The sequence below is a fragment of the Rhopilema esculentum genome, chromosome 9 (assembly GCF_057945365.1).
Source record: "Rhopilema esculentum isolate cy_ngs chromosome 9, ASM5794536v1, whole genome shotgun sequence".
NCBI classification, from domain to species: Eukaryota; Metazoa; Cnidaria; class Scyphozoa; order Rhizostomeae; family Rhizostomatidae; genus Rhopilema; species Rhopilema esculentum.
Genome location: NC_142823.1, coordinates 4749478 through 4771243, shown reverse-complemented (window position 1 = coordinate 4771243; position 21766 = coordinate 4749478). Strand labels below are relative to the sequence as shown.

Genomic DNA, 21766 nt, shown 5'->3' with positions numbered 1-21766 from the left:
ACATTGCTGCCCTTATCTATGAGAAACTTAGACCAAACTTTTTAGATCTGAACAGTAGACATTATAGAAGAATCGATAAGGATAGCATGTCCCCCCAAACATGTCTCTGATTGGTTTGCTCAACTCTCAACTGACTATTTTTACTTAGGATATTTCGGTGAAAAAGAACTCGTAATGTAAATATTCCTATGTCAAGTTCCTTATCACCAACAGGCTCATAAATATATGCATGCCTCTGTACTCGGGCAAAAATCCTACCACCCCCACTGTTAAAATTCCGCCGCACGCTTATGTTTAGAAACATATGCTTTCATCCAAATACCAGTTTTCTGAGAATGGTCTCGGGAGCATGAAACTTTGTGAGCCTTTAGTTTTGTGCTTGAAGGTGCACGCCGTAAGTTACACCACTGAATCTATCTTAGATGAGGTTTCTGGCATCCCTAGAGTATGTGTTTTCATAATTTCTCTTATCGCCAACCATGGGGATGGCCTTAAAACTTTAACAATCTTAATGTTTTGGCCCCTCCAATTTCAAATACGTCTTACTGGTCATGAAGGTCATTACTACTCCAAGTTTAGGAAAAGGAATATTGTCTTTCTCATCATTTCTCGGAGTTTTGAATTCGACAAATATCTAAACAACTCAATACTCGCTGTTTTGTGGGGCTTCTGCGATCAAATTAATAATCCTAACACAGAATTTAATAAAACACTCCGTTATTTTGCTATTTTGATATTTCATTCTGGGAATCAATATTATTTCATATCTCAAAGTTAAAAAACCTAAATATTTATATTTTTCCTACAAAAATCGCAAATTATTTCATATTTCAAGTACTAAGATAATAAGTATTTCAATGATAATAGGGCCTCAAATATAATTGAATTTCTTTTTTCTCATAAACAAAACTCATAAATGACGGCCCAGAGACAACATCTTTGCCCTAAGAATCTCTCGCGCGCAGAAATTTGATCAAAGTCAGTGGAGATTGGAATGAGTAGAATTTTGTACGAACGCTACAAAACAATGTCAGTGTAGATTCTGCTTTGTGTTCCTCCTGTGTTAAAAGGCATGGCTCTGGGGGAGCAGCAAATCATGTAGTAGTTAAGGGTCCTTTTTGGTTCTTCGTAGTTAATGGTCCTAGGGGTAATAGGGGTCCTAGGGTCATAGGGTCTGGTTTCTCCAGTATGCCTTCCACGAGCAGAGCAAGTTAACGTGACAGACGAACCATTTACAGGTTTGTTGTTGGAAGATGTAAGGTTGATCTTGTCTGGTATGTCTGCAAGAACAAAGTGAGTTACTAAAGAGCAATGGAATGATATGAATAAAGAAGAAATTACTAGTTGACACAATGATAACAGAAGTAAAAAATAAGAAATGCTGACGACTTTGAATAAAAGTAAAACAATTTCGAAGTAAAAAACTCACGATTGACAGTCAATCTGGGATTTCCAGTGACTGGCTGCCCAATTCCGTTGCTCGCAGCGCACATGTACATTCCATCTTGATCAGCCGTGATACTGCTTAATGTTATATTTCCGTTTGTGTGGGTAACGAAAAGGCCATTGGCATTTGTGATGGCGAGAGATGGAACAGGGTTGGCAGCTAAAACTTTGCATTTGATAACAGCAGTTTGTGTCTCATTCACTGTATTGGGTATTGCTGATACCATATTTTGAGGTCGAACTGAAATTTTATGACGTAACATGAGAATAATCGGGTCTATAGAGTGAATTTTTGAAAGTTGTTATGTGTACAATTCTAAACGGGCGTGAGTTTTTCGGCATTGAAATTGAATGGGCATGACAAAATGCCACTCACTTACAATGTAAATGTGTTACGAATTGATTGAAATATGGCCTTCCCTAAAACGAGTTTAGCAAAACGACCAATGTTATCCTCGCGATCAAAGGACAACGAATGAAAAGGGAAGAGTTCCGAGTTTCCTTCTGCCTTTAAAAAGGAAGAAACAGCTTCTATATATTCTACATAATGGTGGCATGTATAACAAGGTTAGGATTGACTACACATGTATAACAAGGTTAGGATTGACTACACGGATTTGGCATGCCACAACAACCTCAGCTAAAATGGGTCGGGAAAAAGTTTTATTGGTATGCCATCAAGTGGAATTTTTTCTATACGGATAACACCCACAATGTCTGCGAAATAACAATTTCGGTTCAACATCAATCTGCTCAGGAGATAGCCTCTTTTGTGTTACTTTTCAAAAATAAGTGAATGAATATATAATGTAACGCAAAATGCTGTATGGTAAAGTATTTGTGGCAGGCACATATCCGTATTGTTCTACGTTTTAAAATTCTGATTGACTTCTACCATAAAGCAATGTGATTTTAGAAGTAAATATCAAAACTAAATCGAATAAATGTTCACTAAGTATGTATTAAGCAAATGAACATTTATTAAAAAAGCAAGAGCTTATAGGTTGTTTACGTCAATTCTATATAATCAATGGGTTTCTTAGACTTCGCTGTAAAATTGCAATAAATTTGCCATGAAATGTTGCTATGACCCTGTGTGCATATCAATGTTGACCAATTTGTTAACATTCGTGAGCAATGTACCTTATTTGATTTTAATATACCTTATTTTAAACGTAAACCCGTTTAAGTGCATTGTTTTTACATCTAGCCTTCTGAGGGAAGAAAACTGTTCCCATCAATAATATGGGGGCCAACCTGCGATTCAGCGGATTGTATTAAAAAGGGCACAATGCTTCCAGAGGTGAGTAACCTTGCCTTTCTTTAGGAGCATGTTCACTCGCAAACATGTGCTTGTCTCCAGCTTTAATCGCCAAGCATTTTCCATGGGTCTTTTCTCCATCATTTTGCTATTAGAATGTAGACATTTGCAGTCTGTGTAATTTAAGGTCGATTTGAGAAATAAATATAAGGTTTCTTTGTACCCCCAACTGTAATTTTCTTCAAAGAATCAAACATTAATTTCTGCAAAGATAATTTTGCAAATATAATAAGGAGCTTCCATTGTGATGCTACGAAATTTAGAGTGTGCCTCCGTCCAGCGGTCTCGTGGTCACGCACTTATTCCAGCCCTGGAAAGAAGTCGTTGCATATTGTCGATGTTGAGGTTTCAGTGGCACAGCTTGTAACAATTGAGACATCCAGTTGGAGTGCAATGAAGAATGCATTTGAGAAGAAAACATGCCTGGACCATTTTTTAAAGCATTTTCTCTCCTTATATACTCTATCAACGATGAGTCAAAAAGTAAGATCAAAAAAAAGGTGTACGACAGGGTTGCATCCTCTCACCGATTCTATTCAATATGTATAGCAAAGAACTTATCCGGGAAGCTTTAGATGACACAAGAGAGATCAAAGTAAATGGTGTCACAATAACTAATATTAGATATGCAGATGACACGATCATCATCGCAGAAACAGAACGCGATCTCCAAGTAATGATAACAAGATTAAATGAAACATGCAAGATCTACGGGATGGAATTAAATGCTAAAAAGACCAAAGTAATGGTCATCAAAAAATTTCCGGGAACAAAAATCAAAATAACATCAGGAAAAACTGTTTTAGAACAAGTAAAAAGCTACTTTTATCTAGGATCACAAATCACAGAGGATGGACGCTGCACAGATGAAATAAGAAAAAGGACAGCAGTGGCTAAGATTGCATTCCAACGACATAAAGAATTGTTCAACAGTAACATCAACAGGAAAACGAAAATGAACCTCCTAAAAACATATGTCTGGTCTGTTTTTATTTATGGATGCGAGGCATGGACTATTGAGAAAGAAATGATGGACAGGATTCGGGCATTCGAGATGTGGTGTTATGGAAGATTGTTGAAGATCAGGTAGAAAGATAGGGTTTACAACGAAGAAGTGCTACGAAGAATGAATGAAACCCCTATGCTTCTTACCATCACAGAATTTTAGAGTTCCTACTTTATAACCTTGATATACAACAGATTCAACTGATTTTGAAAATTTAGGAATATTTTGTGGTGTTTTTCATGTTATGTTGTGAGAATTCTATTATTCTGAAAACCGATTTTTTGATGAAATGACTTCACGCTTACATATTCTTTCTCAACCGGGATAGATTTTTATCTTGCAAAGGTCGCCAGAATATCGTTATATTCATTCATTGTTTGCCATAGATGGAAGTCGGTGGCTGGATATACTTTGTCAACATGGGTGCTTACACCTTATCTGCTGCTTCCACCTTTAATGGATTCATGAAGCCTCGTGTTCATTACGTAGTTGGTGAAATGCATAGCTCAGTACTTCGTCAGTACTATCGGCCGTTGAAAGAAAACCGAGGGCATGAATGCTTCATTTTGGAGGATAAACACAAGCTTGATCACGTAATCAAGTCAACAGAAAACATGTTTCTCATTTAAACAAACTGAACTGTGAGTGCGTGTCTAAATTTTCTCTATTTATAATAATCTATTTATAATAATGCAAAACGAATCCCTGTTTCAATAATACCTTCTCTCGACATAGGGATTTCATTGTCTTTTCTTCACATAGATTGTTATCTGATAACTGAGCAAGTGCTGTCGCTACTCAATCAGCCAAGCTTTGGAATGCGCCTATTCTTGTCCTTAAACTTCAAAGCCATCCTAAGTTTCAACATCCAGTAAGACTTTCATTTCGCAAGGTTTGGCCAGTGGCGGCTCTTGCTAATGGGCATCTGGGGCAATGCCCCCTTTAAAAAGATTCAAAGGAAATCTATGCTATTCATATTTAATTTTAAAGATAGTCTTACTGTGGTTAATTATATAAGTTTGTATCTCTTCTAGAAAAAGCTCCTTGCTATCCCGTCTCGTCCTTAGCCTCGCTTCTGGCCCGCTAGTGCCTTGAGCGATGATGTCATTTTACGGGCAAAGTTTTTTTTGCCCCTATCCGACATGCGCACAAGCTAATTTTCGACCTCGAGCATTGCGAAACGCGGCCTGTGATTGGCTTATTTGAAGGAATTCGGGGCAAGAAAAATTTTGCCCATAAAATGACATCATCGCCAAACAACAACTACATCTATATATGTTTTTTCTTCTGCGCTCCATGACAATCAACATCGAACCATGAATACAGTGAAAAATTTGCAAACTCGACCTTTCTATCGATTATCGCAATATTGATGGTCTGCCCTCCCAACTGTGAAAGTCACGAGCCGCCACTGGGTTTGGCAGTTAGCTTATGATTCTTGGTGATGATACTTTGCTAACTGGTAGCCGTGTAATTGTTGTGCTTGTATTTGCATTTCCTATATTTTGGTTCAATTGTTTAGTTATCTTGAAAAATCTTGATGTTACAAGGTATGTCAAATGTGTCTGAAAATATGTGTCAAGGTATGTCACTTGGGGGCACTTTTCAGCTTGTGTCTGTGTGAGGACCTCTCCGAAGACCCCCCTTTTAACCATTATTACAAGAACTGACTTACCCCCGGGAAGAGGACTTTTTAGTTAGTTAGAGAGAGGGACTGTTCGAATCAAGTTAAGGAGTTGTAAAGAGTATTTGGTTTTTTATAAAGGTTTGGAAAACTATGTCGTGTTTTGTGTGTTTATTGCTTGAAGCTAATTGATTTGCACTCGAACCGGGCCACATCTGTTCAACATCATTATCAACGTATCAAATTGCCCCAGTGTACCAATTTTCATGCTGGTACCACAATTTGCAAAATTCATGTCAAATACTGTGCTAAGAGCCCAGACTATGGTTCTAACATGAATTGGTATCAGAAATTCCTCCTCAAACTTGAATATTCTCAGTGGAAAGAGTCACACAATTTTGCCAAAGTCACAGAATATGGTACATTTTACGCATCCCAGAATCAGAGAAAGGGCCCCAGTTTCTACTTTCAAGAACACAAACGATATACATTGGACCAACTGACTGTGCCCGCCGGGGACTTGAACGGACCTTTCACTAATGCGTTTGTTGCTGAAGACATACTAAAGAAATTTTCTCGCGGAACTGGCAGTCTCCTTCGCAGTTGATATTGTTCATCACAGGAGCTTGCGCTTTTTGCATCAAGACCAAGCAAACATTTAAGGAATTTTCAATGAATGGTCCTCCAACAACGTCCAGAGTTATGTTATTTTACTTAGTTTATAAAGGAAGAATATCTGGCATTGAAAAAATACACGCAATATATTTCAAAAAGGGGCACTTATTTATACTTTTTGCAAACAGGGGGGCCTGTGCCCTCGTGGCCCCCCTGGCTCCGGCGGCCCAGATTTATAGAGAACAGTAATGAGATAAAATTGCTGACATTCATGTTTTGTAGACAAGGCATGAGTACCCCTGGTTTTTTGCAAGGGGTATTGCTGAGGTGGGGGACTACTTTTGTCTTTTTCAGCAAATTGAATTGCGTGGGTTTGTCAAGTTTTTGGCCTGTATACGAAACTATATGAAAGTTACCATGATATCATGTTCCATGGAATGGGAACAAGTACCCCAGGCTAAAAAAGGGAAAGGGGTATCTTGGAGGTGGGGGACACCTTGATCTTTTTCAGCAAATCAAATTATGTAGGTCTGCCAAGTTTCATGGCTGTATCACTTACAGAAATAAATTTGCCATAGAAGCATCTTCTGGGTACTGGGCACAGGAATCCCATTCTAAAAAAGGCACAAGGGGTGTTTCTGAAGTAGAGGACAACTTTTGTTTATTTTCAGCAAGTCAAATTGTGTAGGTTTGCCAAGTTTCGTGGCGGTACAGGTTATAGAAATTGGTTTACCATATATATTCTGTGTGGGGAACAGGACCCCCATTCCAAAAATAGCACAAGGGGTATTTCTGAGGATGGGGATCATTTTTATCTTTTACCGCAAGTCAACTTGTGTAGGTTTGCCAAGTTTCATGGCTGTATCGTCAACAGAAAAGGATTTACCATGCTAACATATTCTGTGTGGGGCACAGGACCCCATTCCAAAAATAGCACAAGGGGTATTTTTTAGGGTGGGAACCCTAAGTCGTTTCTTAGGGGGGGACCCTAAGATGTATTCTAGCTTACTAAAGCCCCAGCAAAACGACTGGACATTTGCACTGGTCACGCACTGGACATTGCGCAGTGAACTTTTTCCCTGTTGAAGTATACGCGCGGGAAAACTGACAACAGGGCCTCTTTTACCTTTGAAAATACACTTTTCATAGAGGCCAGATGGAAATGGCGGGGAGTACCATTTTGGGGAGGGGAAAATTTGATTACCAGTTTCGAGTTCTTTATCAACTGGGAATATTGTATTGTGATGGAAAACGGGGATTTGCCGCTGTTTTTTAGGGTAAAATGGGGGTTAAATCAAGAGAAGTTCCTGCTTATTCTCTGCGAAGAAGAAACGTGGCTGTAATGACGTTTTTAAGAAAATAAATCTGGTTTAAACAGTGGAATATGAAGAATATTTTATAACTTTTAGTAGAAATACGATTAGAGTAGCAAAATGAACTTTAATTTGTCACGTAACGTCTAATTACCGTCATGTCCTTATATGGATATCTTATTGATAATGGGAAACGCCAAATCATCCTTTGGCATCGGAAATTCATTTTAGCATGCAATTCACTATCAACTTTAAGAAACGACTGTCTTGGTACTCAAACGATAAAAAGGGACCTTTTGTCCTTTTTGTCAACCTACATTGACAGTATAAATTGGTCTTAAAGAGTATTGCTATGCTAATACAAGTAATGAACGTGGAATCTTACTGAGGAAGTCAAGAGCTAGAACTACAAGTATGAGAGATAGGTAGGAACAGCACAAACGACGAGACGCAATCCATTACAAATGAATAGAGTATAATAAACTAAAAACTAGCAATAAATTATAATTTTGATAAGACTTAATATAACTAATTCATTGTCTTTCTTGTCTCATAAGGTATAGAACTTGTCTTCTAAAGTCAGCAACTGAAATAGCTTGCGTTTTTTCTTTAGCACACAGCGGACGGATCATTGTAGAATGAATCATATGTGTTTATAGTAGCACAAGTGATCCGATGCGGAGTAAACACAACCTATCCGTATAACTCTTGCTCCGTATCACTCTTGCTCCGTATCACTCTTGATCCGTATCACTCTTGCTCCGTATCACTCTTGATCCGTATCACTCTTGCTCCGTATCACTCTTGCTCCGTATCACTCTTGCTCCGTATCACTCTTGCTCCGTATCACTCTTGCTCCGTATCACTCTTGCTCCGTATCACTCTTGCTCCGTATCACTCTTGATCCGTATCACTCTTGCTCCGTATCACTCTTGCTCCGTATCACTCTTGCTCCGTATCACTCTTGCTCCGTATCACTCCTGATTCGTATCAGTCTTGATCCGTATCACTCTTGCTCCGTATCACTCTTGCTCCGTATCACTCTTGCTCCGTATCACTCTTGATCCGTATCACTTTTGATCCGTATCACTCTTGATCCGTATCACTCTTGCTCCGTATCACTCTTGATCCGTATCACTCTTCATCCGTATCAAATATGATCCGTATCAAAAGTGATCCGTACGTAGCAGTGTGAACGGGACCAAAGTATGGCAGATAAAAAAACGCTAATTTTGCTTGGTTTCTCAAAACACGTTCTCCACCGAGAGCAATGGTTACCAGTGTCGTCAAGTAAAAGAGAAGAAGAGAAAGGCTTTAAAATCAAATGTAACATTTGCGAAAAATGTCTTCCCAGCATGAAAAATTAAATATAAGGAAACCCAAACATAAAATCCATGACATCGTAATTAAGAAACTTTAAAAAAACAACGAGTATTGAAATTTCCAGAACATTAAAAACTTTAGTACTAAATTTCGATCTTTGTTTCTCATAAAAAAATGAGTGTAATATAAATGAGTGTAAATTATCTTAAAACAATCAATTACCTTCAAACAAAACTTGATTACAGTATCATGGAATACTAAGTTTCAGGTTTAAAACTTCCATAGTTTATAAGATATGGAGGTTGATCAGGAGGGAGGAATGGATAGAGTTACCCCTGTCCAAAAATAGCTTTTGGGGCCTTTTTCAAGTGGGGCATGCATCTCTTCATATTCAGCATGTTAAATTACTAAATGGTAGGTCCCACTATTGGTACAACAATACGACCAACTTCAAATACAACGATAGATCCCACTCCTGATACAACAATACGACCGACTTCAAATGCAACGATAGGTCCCACTCCTGATACAACATTACGACCAAGCTCAAATACAACGATCGGTCCCACTCCTGATACAACATTACGACCAACTTCAAATGCAACGATAGGTCCCACTCCTGATACAACATTACGACCAAGCTCAAATGCAACGATCGGTCCCACTCCTGATACAACATTACGACCAAGCTCAAATACAACGATCGGTCCCACTCCTGATACAACATTACGACCAAGCTCAAATGCAACGATCGGTCCCACTCCTGATACAACAATACGACCGACTTCAAATACAACGATCGGTCCCACTCCTGATACAACAATACGACCGACTTCAAATGCAACGATCGGTCCCACTCCTGATACAACATTACGACCAAGCTCAAATACAACGATCGGTCCCACTCCTGATACAACATTACGACCAAGCTCAAATGCAACGATCGGTCCCACTCCTGATACAACAATACGACCGACTTCAAATACAACGATCGGTCCCACTCCTGATACAACAATACGACCGACTTCAAATGCAACGATAGGTCCCACTCCTGATACAACAATACGACCAAGCTCAAATACAACGATCGGTCCCACTCCTGATACAACATTACGACCAAGCTCAAATACAACGATAGGTCCCACTCCTGATACAACATTACGACCAAGCTCAAATACAACGATCGGTCCCACTCCTGATACAACAATACGACCGACTTCAAATGCAACGATAGGTCCCACTCCTGATACAACATTACGACCAACTTCAAATGCAACGATAGGTCCCACTCCTGATACAACAATACGACCGACTTCAAATACAACGATCGGTCCCACTCCTGATACAACATTATGACCAACTTCAAATGCAACGATAGGTCCCACTCCTGATACAACATTACGACCAACTTCAAATACAACGATCGGTCCCACTCCTGATACAACATTACGACCAACTTCAAATGCAACGATCGGTCCCACTCCTGATACAACATTACGACCAACTTCAAATACAACGATCGGTCCCACTCCTGATACAACAATACGACCGACTTCAAATACAACGATCGGTCCCACTCCTGATACAACATTACGACCAAGCTCAAATGCAACGATCGGTCCCACTCCTGATACAACAATACGACCAAGCTCAAATACAACGATCGGTCCCACTCCTGATACAACAATACGACCGACTTCAAATACAACGATCGGTCCCACTCCTGATACAACATTACGACCGACTTCAAATACAACGATCGGTCCCACTCCTGATACAACAATACGACCGACTTCAAATACAACGATCGGTCCCACTCCTGATACAACATTACGACCAAGCTCAAATGCAACGATCGGTCCCACTCCTGATACAACAATACGACCAAGCTCAAATACAACGATCGGTCCCACTCCTGATACAACAATACGACCGACTTCAAATGCAACAATAGGTCCCACTCCTGATACAACATTACGACCAAGCTCAAATAAAACGATCGGTCCCACTCCTGATACAACATTACGACCAACTTCAAATGCAACGATAGGTCCCACTCCTGATACAACATTATGACCAAGCTCAAATGCAACGATCGGTCCCACTCCTGATACAGCATTACGACCAAGCTCAAATACAACGATCGGTCCCACTCCTGATACAACATTACGACCAAGCTCAAATACAACGATAGGTCCCACTCCTGATACAACAATACGACCGACTTCAAATACAACGATCGGTCCCACTCCTGATACAACATTACGACCAACTTCAAATGCAACGATAGGTCCCACTCCTGATACAACATTACGATCAAGCTCAAATACAACGATCGGTCCCACTCCTGATACAACATTACGACCAACTTCAAATGCAACGATAGGTCCCACTCCTGATACAACATTACGACCAACTTCAAATACAACGATCGGTCCCACTCCTGATACAACAATACGACCGACTTCAAATGCAACGATAGGTCCCACTCCTGATACAACATTACGACCAAGCTCAAATGCAACGATCGGTCCCACTCCTGATACAACAATACGACCGACTTCAAATGCAACGATCGGTCCCACTCCTGATACAACAATACGACCAAGCTCAAATACAACGATCGGTCCCACTCCTGATACAACATTATGACCAACTTCAAATGCAACGATAGGTCCCACTCCTGATACAACATTACGACCAAGCTCAAATACAACGATCGGTCCCACTCCTGATACAACAATACGACCGAGTTCAAATACAACGATCGGTCCCACTCCTGATACAACATTACGACCAACTTCAAATGCAACGATAGGTCCCACTCCTGATACAACATTACGATCAAGCTCAAATGCAACGATAGGTCCCACTCCTGATACAACATTACGACCAACTTCAAATGCAACGATAGGTCCCACTCCTGATAGAACATTACGACCAAGCTCAAATACAACGATCGGTCCCACTCCTGATACAACATTACGACCAACTTCAAATGCAACGATAGGTCCCACAATTGATACAACAATACGACCGACTTCAAATGCAACGATCGGTCCCACTCCTGATACAACAATACGACCGACTTCAAATGCAACGATCGGTCCCACTCCTGATACAACAATACGACCAAGCTCAAATACAACGATCGGTCCCACTCCTGATACAACAATACGACTGACTTCAAATACAACGATCGGTCCCACTCCTGATACAACATTACGACCAACTTCAAATACAACGATCGGTCCCACTCCTAATACAACATTACGACCAACTTCAAATGCAACGATAGGTCCCACAATTGATACAACAATACGACCGACTTCAAATGCAACGATCGGTCCCACTCCTGATACAACATTACGATCAAATTCAAATGCAACGATCGGTCCCACTCCTGATACAACATTACGACCAAGCTCAAATACAACGATCGGTCCCACTCCTGATACAACATTACGACCAACTTCAAATGCAACGATAGGTCCCACAATTGATACAACAATACGACCAACTTCAAATACAACGATCGGTCCCACTCCTGATACAACAATACGACCGACTTCAAATACAACGATCGGTCCCACTCCTGATACAACAATACGACCAAGCTCAAATGCAACGATAGGTCCCACTCCTGATACAACAATACGACCAAGCTCAAATACAACAATCGGTCCCACTCCTGATACAACATTACGACCAAATTCAAATGCAACGATCGGTCCCACTCCTGATACAACATTACGACCAAGCTCAAATGCAACGATAGGTCCCACTCCTGATACAACATTACGACCAAGCTCAAATACAACGATCGGTCCCACTCCTGATACAACAATACGACCGACTTCAAATGCAACGATAGGTCCCACTCCTGATACAACATTACGACCAAGCTCAAATGCAACGATAGGTCCCACTCCTGATACAACAATACGACCGACTTCAAATGCAACGATAGGTCCCACTCCTGATACAACATTACGACCAAGCTCAAATACAACGATCGGTCCCACTCCTGATACAACATTACGACCAAATTCAAATGCAACGATCGGTCCCACTCCTGATACAACATTACGACCAAATTCAAATGCAACGATCGGTCCCACTCCTGATACAACATTACGACCAAGCTCAAATACAACGATCGGTCCCACTCCTGATACAACAATACGACCGACTTCAAATGCATCGATAGGTCCCACTCCTGATACAACAATACGACCAACTTCAAATGCAACGATAGGTCCCACTCCTGATACAACATTACGACCGACTTCAAATGCAACGATAGGTCCCACTCCTGATACAACATTACGACCGACTTCAAATGCAACGATAGGTCCCACTCCTGATACAACAATACGACCGACTTCAAATGCAACGATAGGTCCCACTCCTGATACAACATTACGACCAAGCTCAAATACAACGATCGGTCCCACTCCTGATACAACATTACGACCAAATTCAAATGCAACGATCGGTCCCACTCCTGATACAACATTACGACCAAGCTCAAATGCAAAGATCGGTCCCACTCCTGATACAACATTACGACCAAGCTCAAATACAACGATCGGTCCCACTCCTGATACAACAATACGACCGACTTCAAATGCAACGATAGGTCCCACTCCTGATACAACAATACGACCAACTTCAAATGCAACGATAGGTCCCACTCCTGATACAACATTACGATCAAGCTCAAATGCAACGATCGGTCCCACTCCTGATACAACATTACGACCAAGCTCAAATGCAACGATCGGTCCCACTCCTGATACAACATTACGACCAAGCTCAAATACAACGATCGGTCCCACTCCTGATACAACAATACGAGCAACTTCAAATACAATGATCGGTCCCACTCCTGATACAACAATACGACCGACTTCAAATGCAACGATAGGTCCCACTCCTGATACAACATTACGATCAAGCTCAAATGCAACGATAGGTCCCACTCCTGATACAACATTACGACCAACTTCAAATGCAACAGTAGGTCCCACTCCTGATAGAACATTACGACCAAGCTCAAATACAACGATGGATCCCACTCCTGATACAACAATACGACCGACTTCAAATACAACGATCGGTCCCACTCCTGATACAACAATACGACCAAATTCAAATGCAACGATCGGTCCCACTCCTGATACAACAATACGACCGACTTCAAATACAACGATCGGTCCCACTCCTGATACAACATTACGACCAACTTCAAATGCAACGATAGGTCCCACTCCTGATACAACATTACGACCAAGCTCAAATGCAACGATCGGTCCCACTCCTGATACAACATTACGACCAAGCTCAAATACAACGATCGGTCCCACTCCTGATACAACAATACGAGCAACTTCAAATACAATGATCGGTCCCACTCCTGATACAACAATACGACCGACTTCAAATGCAACGATAGGTCCCACTCCTGATACAACATTACGATCAAGCTCAAATGCAACGATAGGTCCCACTCCTCATACAACATTACGACCAACTTCAAATGCAACGATAGGTCCCACTCCTGATAGAACATTACGACCAAGCTCAAATACAACGATGGATCCCACTCCTGATACAACAATACGACCGACTTCAAATACAACGATCGGTCCCACTCCTGATACAACAATACGACCAAATTCAAATGCAACGATCGGTCCCACTCCTGATACAACAATACGACCGACTTCAAATACAACGATCGGTCCCACTCCTGATACAACATTACGACCAACTTCAAATGCAACGATAGGTCCCACTCCTGATACAACATTACGACCAAGCTCAAATGCAACGATCGGTCCCACTCCTGATACAACATTACGACCAAGCTCAAATACAACGATCGGTCCCACTCCTTATACAACATTACGACCAACTTTAAATGTAACAATAAGTCCCACTCCTGATACAACATTACGACCAAGCTCAAATGCAACGATCGGTCCCACTCCTGATACAACATTACGACCAAGCTCAAATACAACGATCGGTCCCACTCCTGATACAACAATACGACCGACTTCAAATACAACGATCGGTCCCACTCCTGATACAACAATACGACCGACTTCAAATGCAACGATAGGTCCCACTCCTGATACAACATTACGACCAAGCTCAAATACAACGATCGGTCCCACTCCTGATACAACAATACGAGCAACTTCAAATACAATGTTCGGTCCCACTCCTGATACAACAATACGACCGACTTCAAATACAACGATCGGTCCCACTCCTGATACAACATTACGACCAAGCTCAAATGCAACGATCGGTCCCACTCCTGATACAACAATACGACCAAGCTCAAATACAACGATCGGTCCCACTCCTGATACAACATTACGACCGACTTCAAATACAACGATCGGTCCCACTCCTGATACAACATTACGACCAACTTCAAATGCAACGATAGGTCCCACTCCTGATACAACATTACGATCAAGCTCAAATGCAACGATAGGTCCCACTCCTGATACAACATTACGACCAACTTCAAATGCAACGATAGGTCCCACTCCTGATAGAACATTACGACCAAGCTCAAATACAACGATCGGTCCCACTCCTGATACAACATTACGACCAACTTCAAATGCAACGATAGGTCCCACAATTGATACAACAATACGACCGACTTCAAATGCAACGATCGGTCCCACTCCTGATACAACAATACGACCGACTTCAAATGCAACGATCGGTCCCACTCCTGATACAACAATACGACCAAGCTCAAATACAACGATCGGTCCCACTCCTGATACAACAATACGACTGACTTCAAATACAACGATCGGTCCCACTCCTGATACAACATTACGACCAACTTCAAATACAACGATCGGTCCCACTCCTGATACAACATTACGACCAACTTCAAATGCAACGATAGGTCCCACAATTGATACAACAATACGACCGACTTCAAATGCAACGATCGGTCCCACTCCTGATACAACATTACGATCAAATTCAAATGCAACGATCGGTCCCACTCCTGATACAACATTACGACCAAGCTTAAATACAACGATCGGTCCCACTCCTGATACAACATTACGACCAACTTCAAATGCAACGATAGGTCCCACAATTGATACAACAATACGACCAACTTCAAATACAACGATCGGTCCCACTCCTGATACAACAATACGACCGACTTCAAATACAACGATCGGTCCCACTCCTGATACAACAATACGACCAAGCTCAAATGCAACGATAGGTCCCACTCCTGATACAACAATACGACCAAGCTCAAATACAACAATCGGTCCCACTCCTGATACAACATTACGACCAAATTCAAATGCAACGATCGGTCCCACTCCTGATACAACATTACGACCAAGCTCAAATGCAACGATAGGTCCCACTCCTGATACAACATTACGACCAACTTCAAATGCAACGATAGGTCCCACTCCTGATACAACATTACGATCAAGCTCAAATGCAACGATAGGTCCCACTCCTGATACAACAATACGACCGACTTCAAATACAACGATCGGTCCCACTCCTGATACAACAATACGACCAAATTCAAATGCAACGATCGGTCCCACTCCTGATACAACAATACGACCGACTTCAAATACAACGATCGGTCCCACTCCTGATACAACAATACGACCAAGCTCAAATACAACGATCGGTCCCACTCCTGATACAACAATACGACCAAGCTCAAATACAACGATCGGTCCCACTCCTGATACAACATTACGACCAAGCTCAAATAGAACGATCGGTCCCACTCCTGATACAACATTACGACCAAATTCAAATGCAACGATCGGTCCCACTCCTGATACAACATTACGACCAAGCTCAAATGCAACGATAGGTCCCACTCCTGATACAACATTACGACCAAGCTCAAATACAACGATCGGTCCCACTCCTGATACAACATTACGACCAACTTCAAATGCAACGATAGGTCCCACTCCTGATACAACATTACGACCGACTTCAAATACAACGATCGGTCCCACTCCTGATACAACCATACGTCCAAATTCAAATAAAACGATCGGTCCCACTCCTGATACAGCAATACGACCAACTTCAAATACAACGATAGGTCCCATTGTTGGTACAACAATACGACCAAGTTCAAATAAAACGATTACTCCCACCACTGATACAGCAATACGACCAACTTTAAATGTAACAATAAGTCCCACTTCTGATACAAATATACGACCACAGTTAAATACAACGATAAGTCCAACTTCACATACAGCAATCAATCCTACTTCGAATGCAACACTGATCTCAAGTAAAGGACGATTTATAGGTAGGCTATTTTTTCTATAAAATAATATTTAATATTATGATCTTTACAGATGAAATGTTTACAGACGAAAATTATTGTTTACAGAAGGAAAAGGATCACTTGGATAAATATCCTTACTAGAAATACTAATCCAGCACTCTTCATAGCTATTGCTTAAATGTCGGCCACAAGTACTTTGAACACCCAGCAATTTGCAGTACATTTTATATCTTTCATTCCTTTTTCCGAAAAAATTACTACTTCCGATCCCCTCTCCCTAGAACAATGTTGATAATTTAGAGAAATATCATAAAAGAAGGGCAAAAGAAAGTGCTTCCTAAAATCCTAACCCGTTTCATAGTAAACCAACATTGTTCCGTGAGGGAGAGGGGGATGATTGATTTTGACCTTGGAAACTGACTCCAGTGTTCCAAAACTTTTGGCAGGGCTTGTACACCAGTATCCGTTTTTGCCATTAATTGAATCATCAAAAGATATGTCATTTGGGATATCCAATGTGGTAAGTGTAGCTAGACATACAAGTTTATAAAATAGGTATCAAATATTTCATATTATAGCTTTAGCATTTCCCTTGTAATATCTACTGTTTAAAATTAATTATTGCGTAAAAATGTGACACGATCAATTAAATCTTACATAATCCGTTTTCAGATTTGATATCATGCGATTTCGAGTTTGGATTTTGTAACTGGAAGCCAAACAAAACAGACAGATTTAGACAGGATTGGACAAGACAGACTGGAAGTATGATGTCATACTATGCAGTGCCAATATTTGACCATACTACGGCTTAAAGTAAGCAATTAGCAACCTACAATGCATTTTAAACCTTTTCTGCCGACGTTTACCGTAAAGCGATAAACCAAAGGGTCAGTTAAATCATTGAACCATCCATCATCAGTGGCGGACTGGCAGGGATGCTAGGTTGCGATCGCATCCCGGGCCCTCTCAACTTCATGATAACCGGGCCCTCTGTAGATAAATTCGAGAAAATAACTCTGTTAATTTTAAAGATATCTTTGTCAAGAGAATACAAGTCACAGAAATGAAGATAAAATCCTTGGAAAGAAAACATTTCAGTATTGCTTACCAGGGGCGTTGTGGCTAGGCGGGACACCGGGAAATTTCTCGGTGGGCTCCTTTCAAGTGAGTTTTGTAAAACCCAGGAAAATATCTAATATAAACAAAATCTTTGGTGAGAAAACGCCTCACTTACATTTATAATCAGGTTCACAGTTCAGAATTAGAGGAGGTAAACATTTACAATCAGGCAACTGTGAAAGAGATGCGTGGAATATAAACAAGGCTTCCGTGAGGGGGACAAGGAGGGGCAAACTGTCCCAGGGCCTCGAGGTCTAGGGGTCAACTTAAAGCGAGGAATTCCAATTTAAGAACTGAATTTTAACGAAACACAACAAAGTATGCCTAAAAATTTGTAAAACGAGATAAACGACTGTAAAAAACATTCTAGAATGTGTTTCAAGCTAATTTACAGGGCGTGGCCGAAAAAATCAACTGTGCACTACAGCATTGGCTTTGTTCCTCTTTTTTGCAGTCTTAAAGTAACTATGGGTAAAAATAAGGGGCTACACCCTAACAAATATAGCAGATGAAATTTTAAAAATGATAAAAACTGATATCTTTTTAATATTTCATAGGTGCATGGTTTCCATGTACATATTATTTTTAGCGACTTGGGTTTGTGATTGGAGACATCATACACAAGAATGGGCCTCCTTATGATAATTTTCTCCCGGCCCTTTCCTGTTGCTTACATTATACGTAGTACGGGCCCTTTTCTGTAAATAGCAACCCGATAGATTTGCTGCCAGTCCGCCTCTGTCCATCATTGTTACCTGAATGTCGTTTGTGTCAAGAAACTACATCCAGAATCCTTTCTAGCGATTCTTAGGAACGTTCGAACGAATTCTAATCTTTAAAGGCTTGTCAAGTAATTTATTTAAAGGGAAATGAAAGTAGATAACTCACAATTATTAGAAACTTTGAAGTCCTGTCAATCTTCTTTCTTCATTTGGGAAGAAAGCATTGACTTCACTTTAAATGTGGCAAATTGAAGGGACCATATCTAAATAGTCGATGGTTCTAGCATTTCGCCTTGTCTTGGAGAAATTAGTCTTTTCAGGTGGTTACTATGCATCTTTGTAGGTGGTTATTATGCATTCACGGAAGCCTCCTTTCCAAGGCTAATAAAACACAACGCAACAGTCTCCTCCCCTGCGATGCGATCAGATGGAAAGTCTAGATGCATTGATTTCTACTACCGCATGATATCTAATGGCAAAGGTTCCCTAAACATCACTGTCGAATATAGTGGCATTAAGCAGATAGTCTTCAACGCAACTAGTAGCAACGCTAATGGCTGGAACCGAGGGCAAGCAGTACTTGATATACCCTCCGGCTTTAACTTCACGGTTGGTATAAAACTTGATGTGAACTTTTCTCAGTCATCTAGTCCATGGATTGTACGTTGCTCTCTAGAATTGAATAATTTCAAGCGCCAAAGCACTGGTTCCCTTAATATCTAAATCAACTGCATCTATCTGCAACCACCTGAACAAGAATACATTGATATCTAAAAGCAAACTAAAAAATCTTCATAGCTGCTAAAGTATTACTATGATGGAAGGACAAACAATTTTTTTGCTTGTTATTAGCTTGCACTTTGACAATACATACAGCTCGAAACTTCCCTGAATGCAAGATTTCTTAAAATATTCCTGTAATTCTTTCTAACCACAAGAGCTTTGAAAATACTACACCCTGCTATTAAGTTGAAGATGTGTGTACTTCGTAAAACTGGCCTTTTAGTTGAAAAAAGACAGGTGTTTTAAGGGCGCAGCTTTCTTACTCCCATTCATTCTCTTCAGCACGTTCATGGCACGGTTCCTTAAAGCAAAGAGCATTGATGAAAATATACCGATTTTTAGCATTTGTGATTAATGGGTATTAATTTCTTAATAGTGAATGACAATAGAAACATTTATACAGGGAAAGCCTTGTCAGTACCACATTTACTGTTATTTTCGAACACTGACATTGGTATATTTTCATATAATTTTGATGGTTTTTGGTTGCAATTGACATTGATACAACTTATGACACATTGATATGCTTTGTCCATCTGCACATTAAGGATTGTTGACGGCTATAAAAGGAGCAATTTTTGTACTCTTCCTGTGATCTTTTTGCAACAATTCTGCAAAATTCGATTCGATCTTCAGTTACGAAGACAAGATCTGGTCGATAGGAGTCGCCTGTGATTAAAGAAGGTGATAGAAATGAAGGCAGGTCGGCGTAAAGTGAGCTGTTTCTAGGTGTTGAAAGGGTTTTAGCCAAATATAGAAGTACAGAATCATGTCTCCAGGTATACCTACCATGTTCAAGATAATTCTTGCAGCTAGAGACTATGTGCTGTAATGACTCTGATTGGAGACAGAAAGAGCAGGCAGATGACTAAGTAATTGACCATTTGCAGAGGTTTTTCCTAGTGGCAAGACTGTTGTTTAGATATTTGATGGTAAAGTTGTAAATGTTTTCGGTAACTTTTGCTGGACACTAGACCAAAGTTGATTAGTTCCCTTAGAAGCAAATTTCAAGATGCACGATATAATAAATCCTTGAGATGTAAGAACGTTTTCAATGCGGTTTTCGTGTACACTTCGGATGGATGTGAGAACTTGTTTGGTGTTGCGATAAACGTCATATTGTATGTAATAATAATAATAATAATAATAATGTTGTATTGTTGGTTCCTACTTATGTTATGAGCAGTTCTTTAATACCATTAGTGATTCATAGATCGTTTTCAACATTACTCAATTTTTATTAAACAACTATTTTATGGGGTATTCAACGGCTCCCTGATCGTTGGGATAAGAAAACACCAACGTTTACCCAACATTTATCTCTTATTTTTCGTTTCAGATTGAGTTCCATGCAACAATGAAGGCAGGGTATCGGCGCCACTGTCGTAGTGTGTTCATTGATAGAATTTCCTTCAGATAGGGTATTTGCGGCAACGTTTGAGAAAGAAATCGACTTTACAATGCACCAGATGACGTCATTACAATGCATCAGATGACGTCATTACAATTTTTTAAATTTTTTACTGCAATGATCTTTTTTAATTGTTTAAATTAACATTTTTTAGTATTTTAATTATACGTGAGCTCGTTAATGCTTTTTTACTGCTTAACTGAATTTTGAGGCCTGAACAGTTGTTGTCTTTGCATGTTTTTCTAACAATTTATCCATACCATGCTGACAGAAAAGTGGCTATAATATCACTTTCAAGAAAATTTTGATTTCGAATTGTTTTGGAATCACTTAATAACAGCTTTAACCGCTGTGAAGGCATATATTCTTGGTTATTTCCTGGTTATGTTACTTTGATGGTAACACACACCAATTGATAGGTATGGAGGTTGGAGGCAAATAAATTCAGTTAGACAGGACTGCCTCTAAAATTCAATCTCTTTGTTTTTCGACAAGTTGATGAAAAGATGAACATAAAATTAGAGTTATACCTTCCTAGACAGTTTGTTTCTTTTGGAAAAAGTACTCGGAACACCAAGCAATTTGTGTCTCATTCCTTTTCCAAAAAAAGTTCATATTTTAGACAAATATCATAAAAGAAGGTCATTCACAAGAGAAGGTAATTCCTAATTCCCTTAGAGAGGCTCTTCCTATTTGACCTTACAAACTGACGTCAGTGTTACAAGACTTTTGGCAAGCA

The 21766-nt window shown here is 40.2% G+C and overlaps 3 protein-coding genes across 4 annotated transcripts in view; 2 read left to right on the top strand and 1 right to left on the bottom strand.

The window, feature by feature from the left end:
- LOC135688715 (ornithine decarboxylase) overlaps window positions 1–4639 on the top strand; it is a 28147-nt gene extending 23508 nt beyond the window's left edge. The window contains exons 11-12 of the mRNA XM_065205675.2: window positions 2657–2749; window positions 4160–4639. Coding sequence (XP_065061747.2) covers window positions 2657–2749; window positions 4160–4402 — 336 coding nt within the window. The 3' untranslated portion in view covers window positions 4403–4639. The remainder of the gene's footprint in view (window positions 1–2656; window positions 2750–4159) is intronic.
- LOC148959561 (uncharacterized) lies at window positions 757–19437 on the bottom strand. 2 transcript variants are annotated; one of them, XM_089109920.1, is made up of 3 exons: window positions 19000–19437; window positions 1430–1687; window positions 757–1280 (listed from the first exon to the last, which is right to left on the bottom strand). In XM_089109920.1, exons 2-3 carry the CDS (start codon window positions 1671–1673, stop codon window positions 1018–1020), a joined length of 507 nt encoding a protein of 168 aa, XP_088966046.1. In that variant the 5' UTR covers window positions 1674–1687; window positions 19000–19437; the 3' UTR covers window positions 757–1017. The 2 variants fall into 2 exon arrangements, with proteins under 2 accessions (XP_088966046.1, XP_088966045.1); XM_089109919.1 differs by lacking the exon at window positions 19000–19437 and having other exon boundaries at window positions 1430–1995.
- Window positions 5347–21471, top strand: LOC148959560 (uncharacterized). The gene is made up of 7 exons (XM_089110130.1): window positions 5347–5356; window positions 9691–9834; window positions 10414–10499; window positions 13191–13242; window positions 16795–17010; window positions 17662–17805; window positions 20956–21471. Exons 1-6 carry the CDS (start codon window positions 5347–5349, stop codon window positions 17802–17804), a joined length of 651 nt encoding a protein of 216 aa, XP_088966256.1. The 3' UTR covers window position 17805; window positions 20956–21471.
- Window positions 21472–21766: the final 295 nt, after the last annotated feature.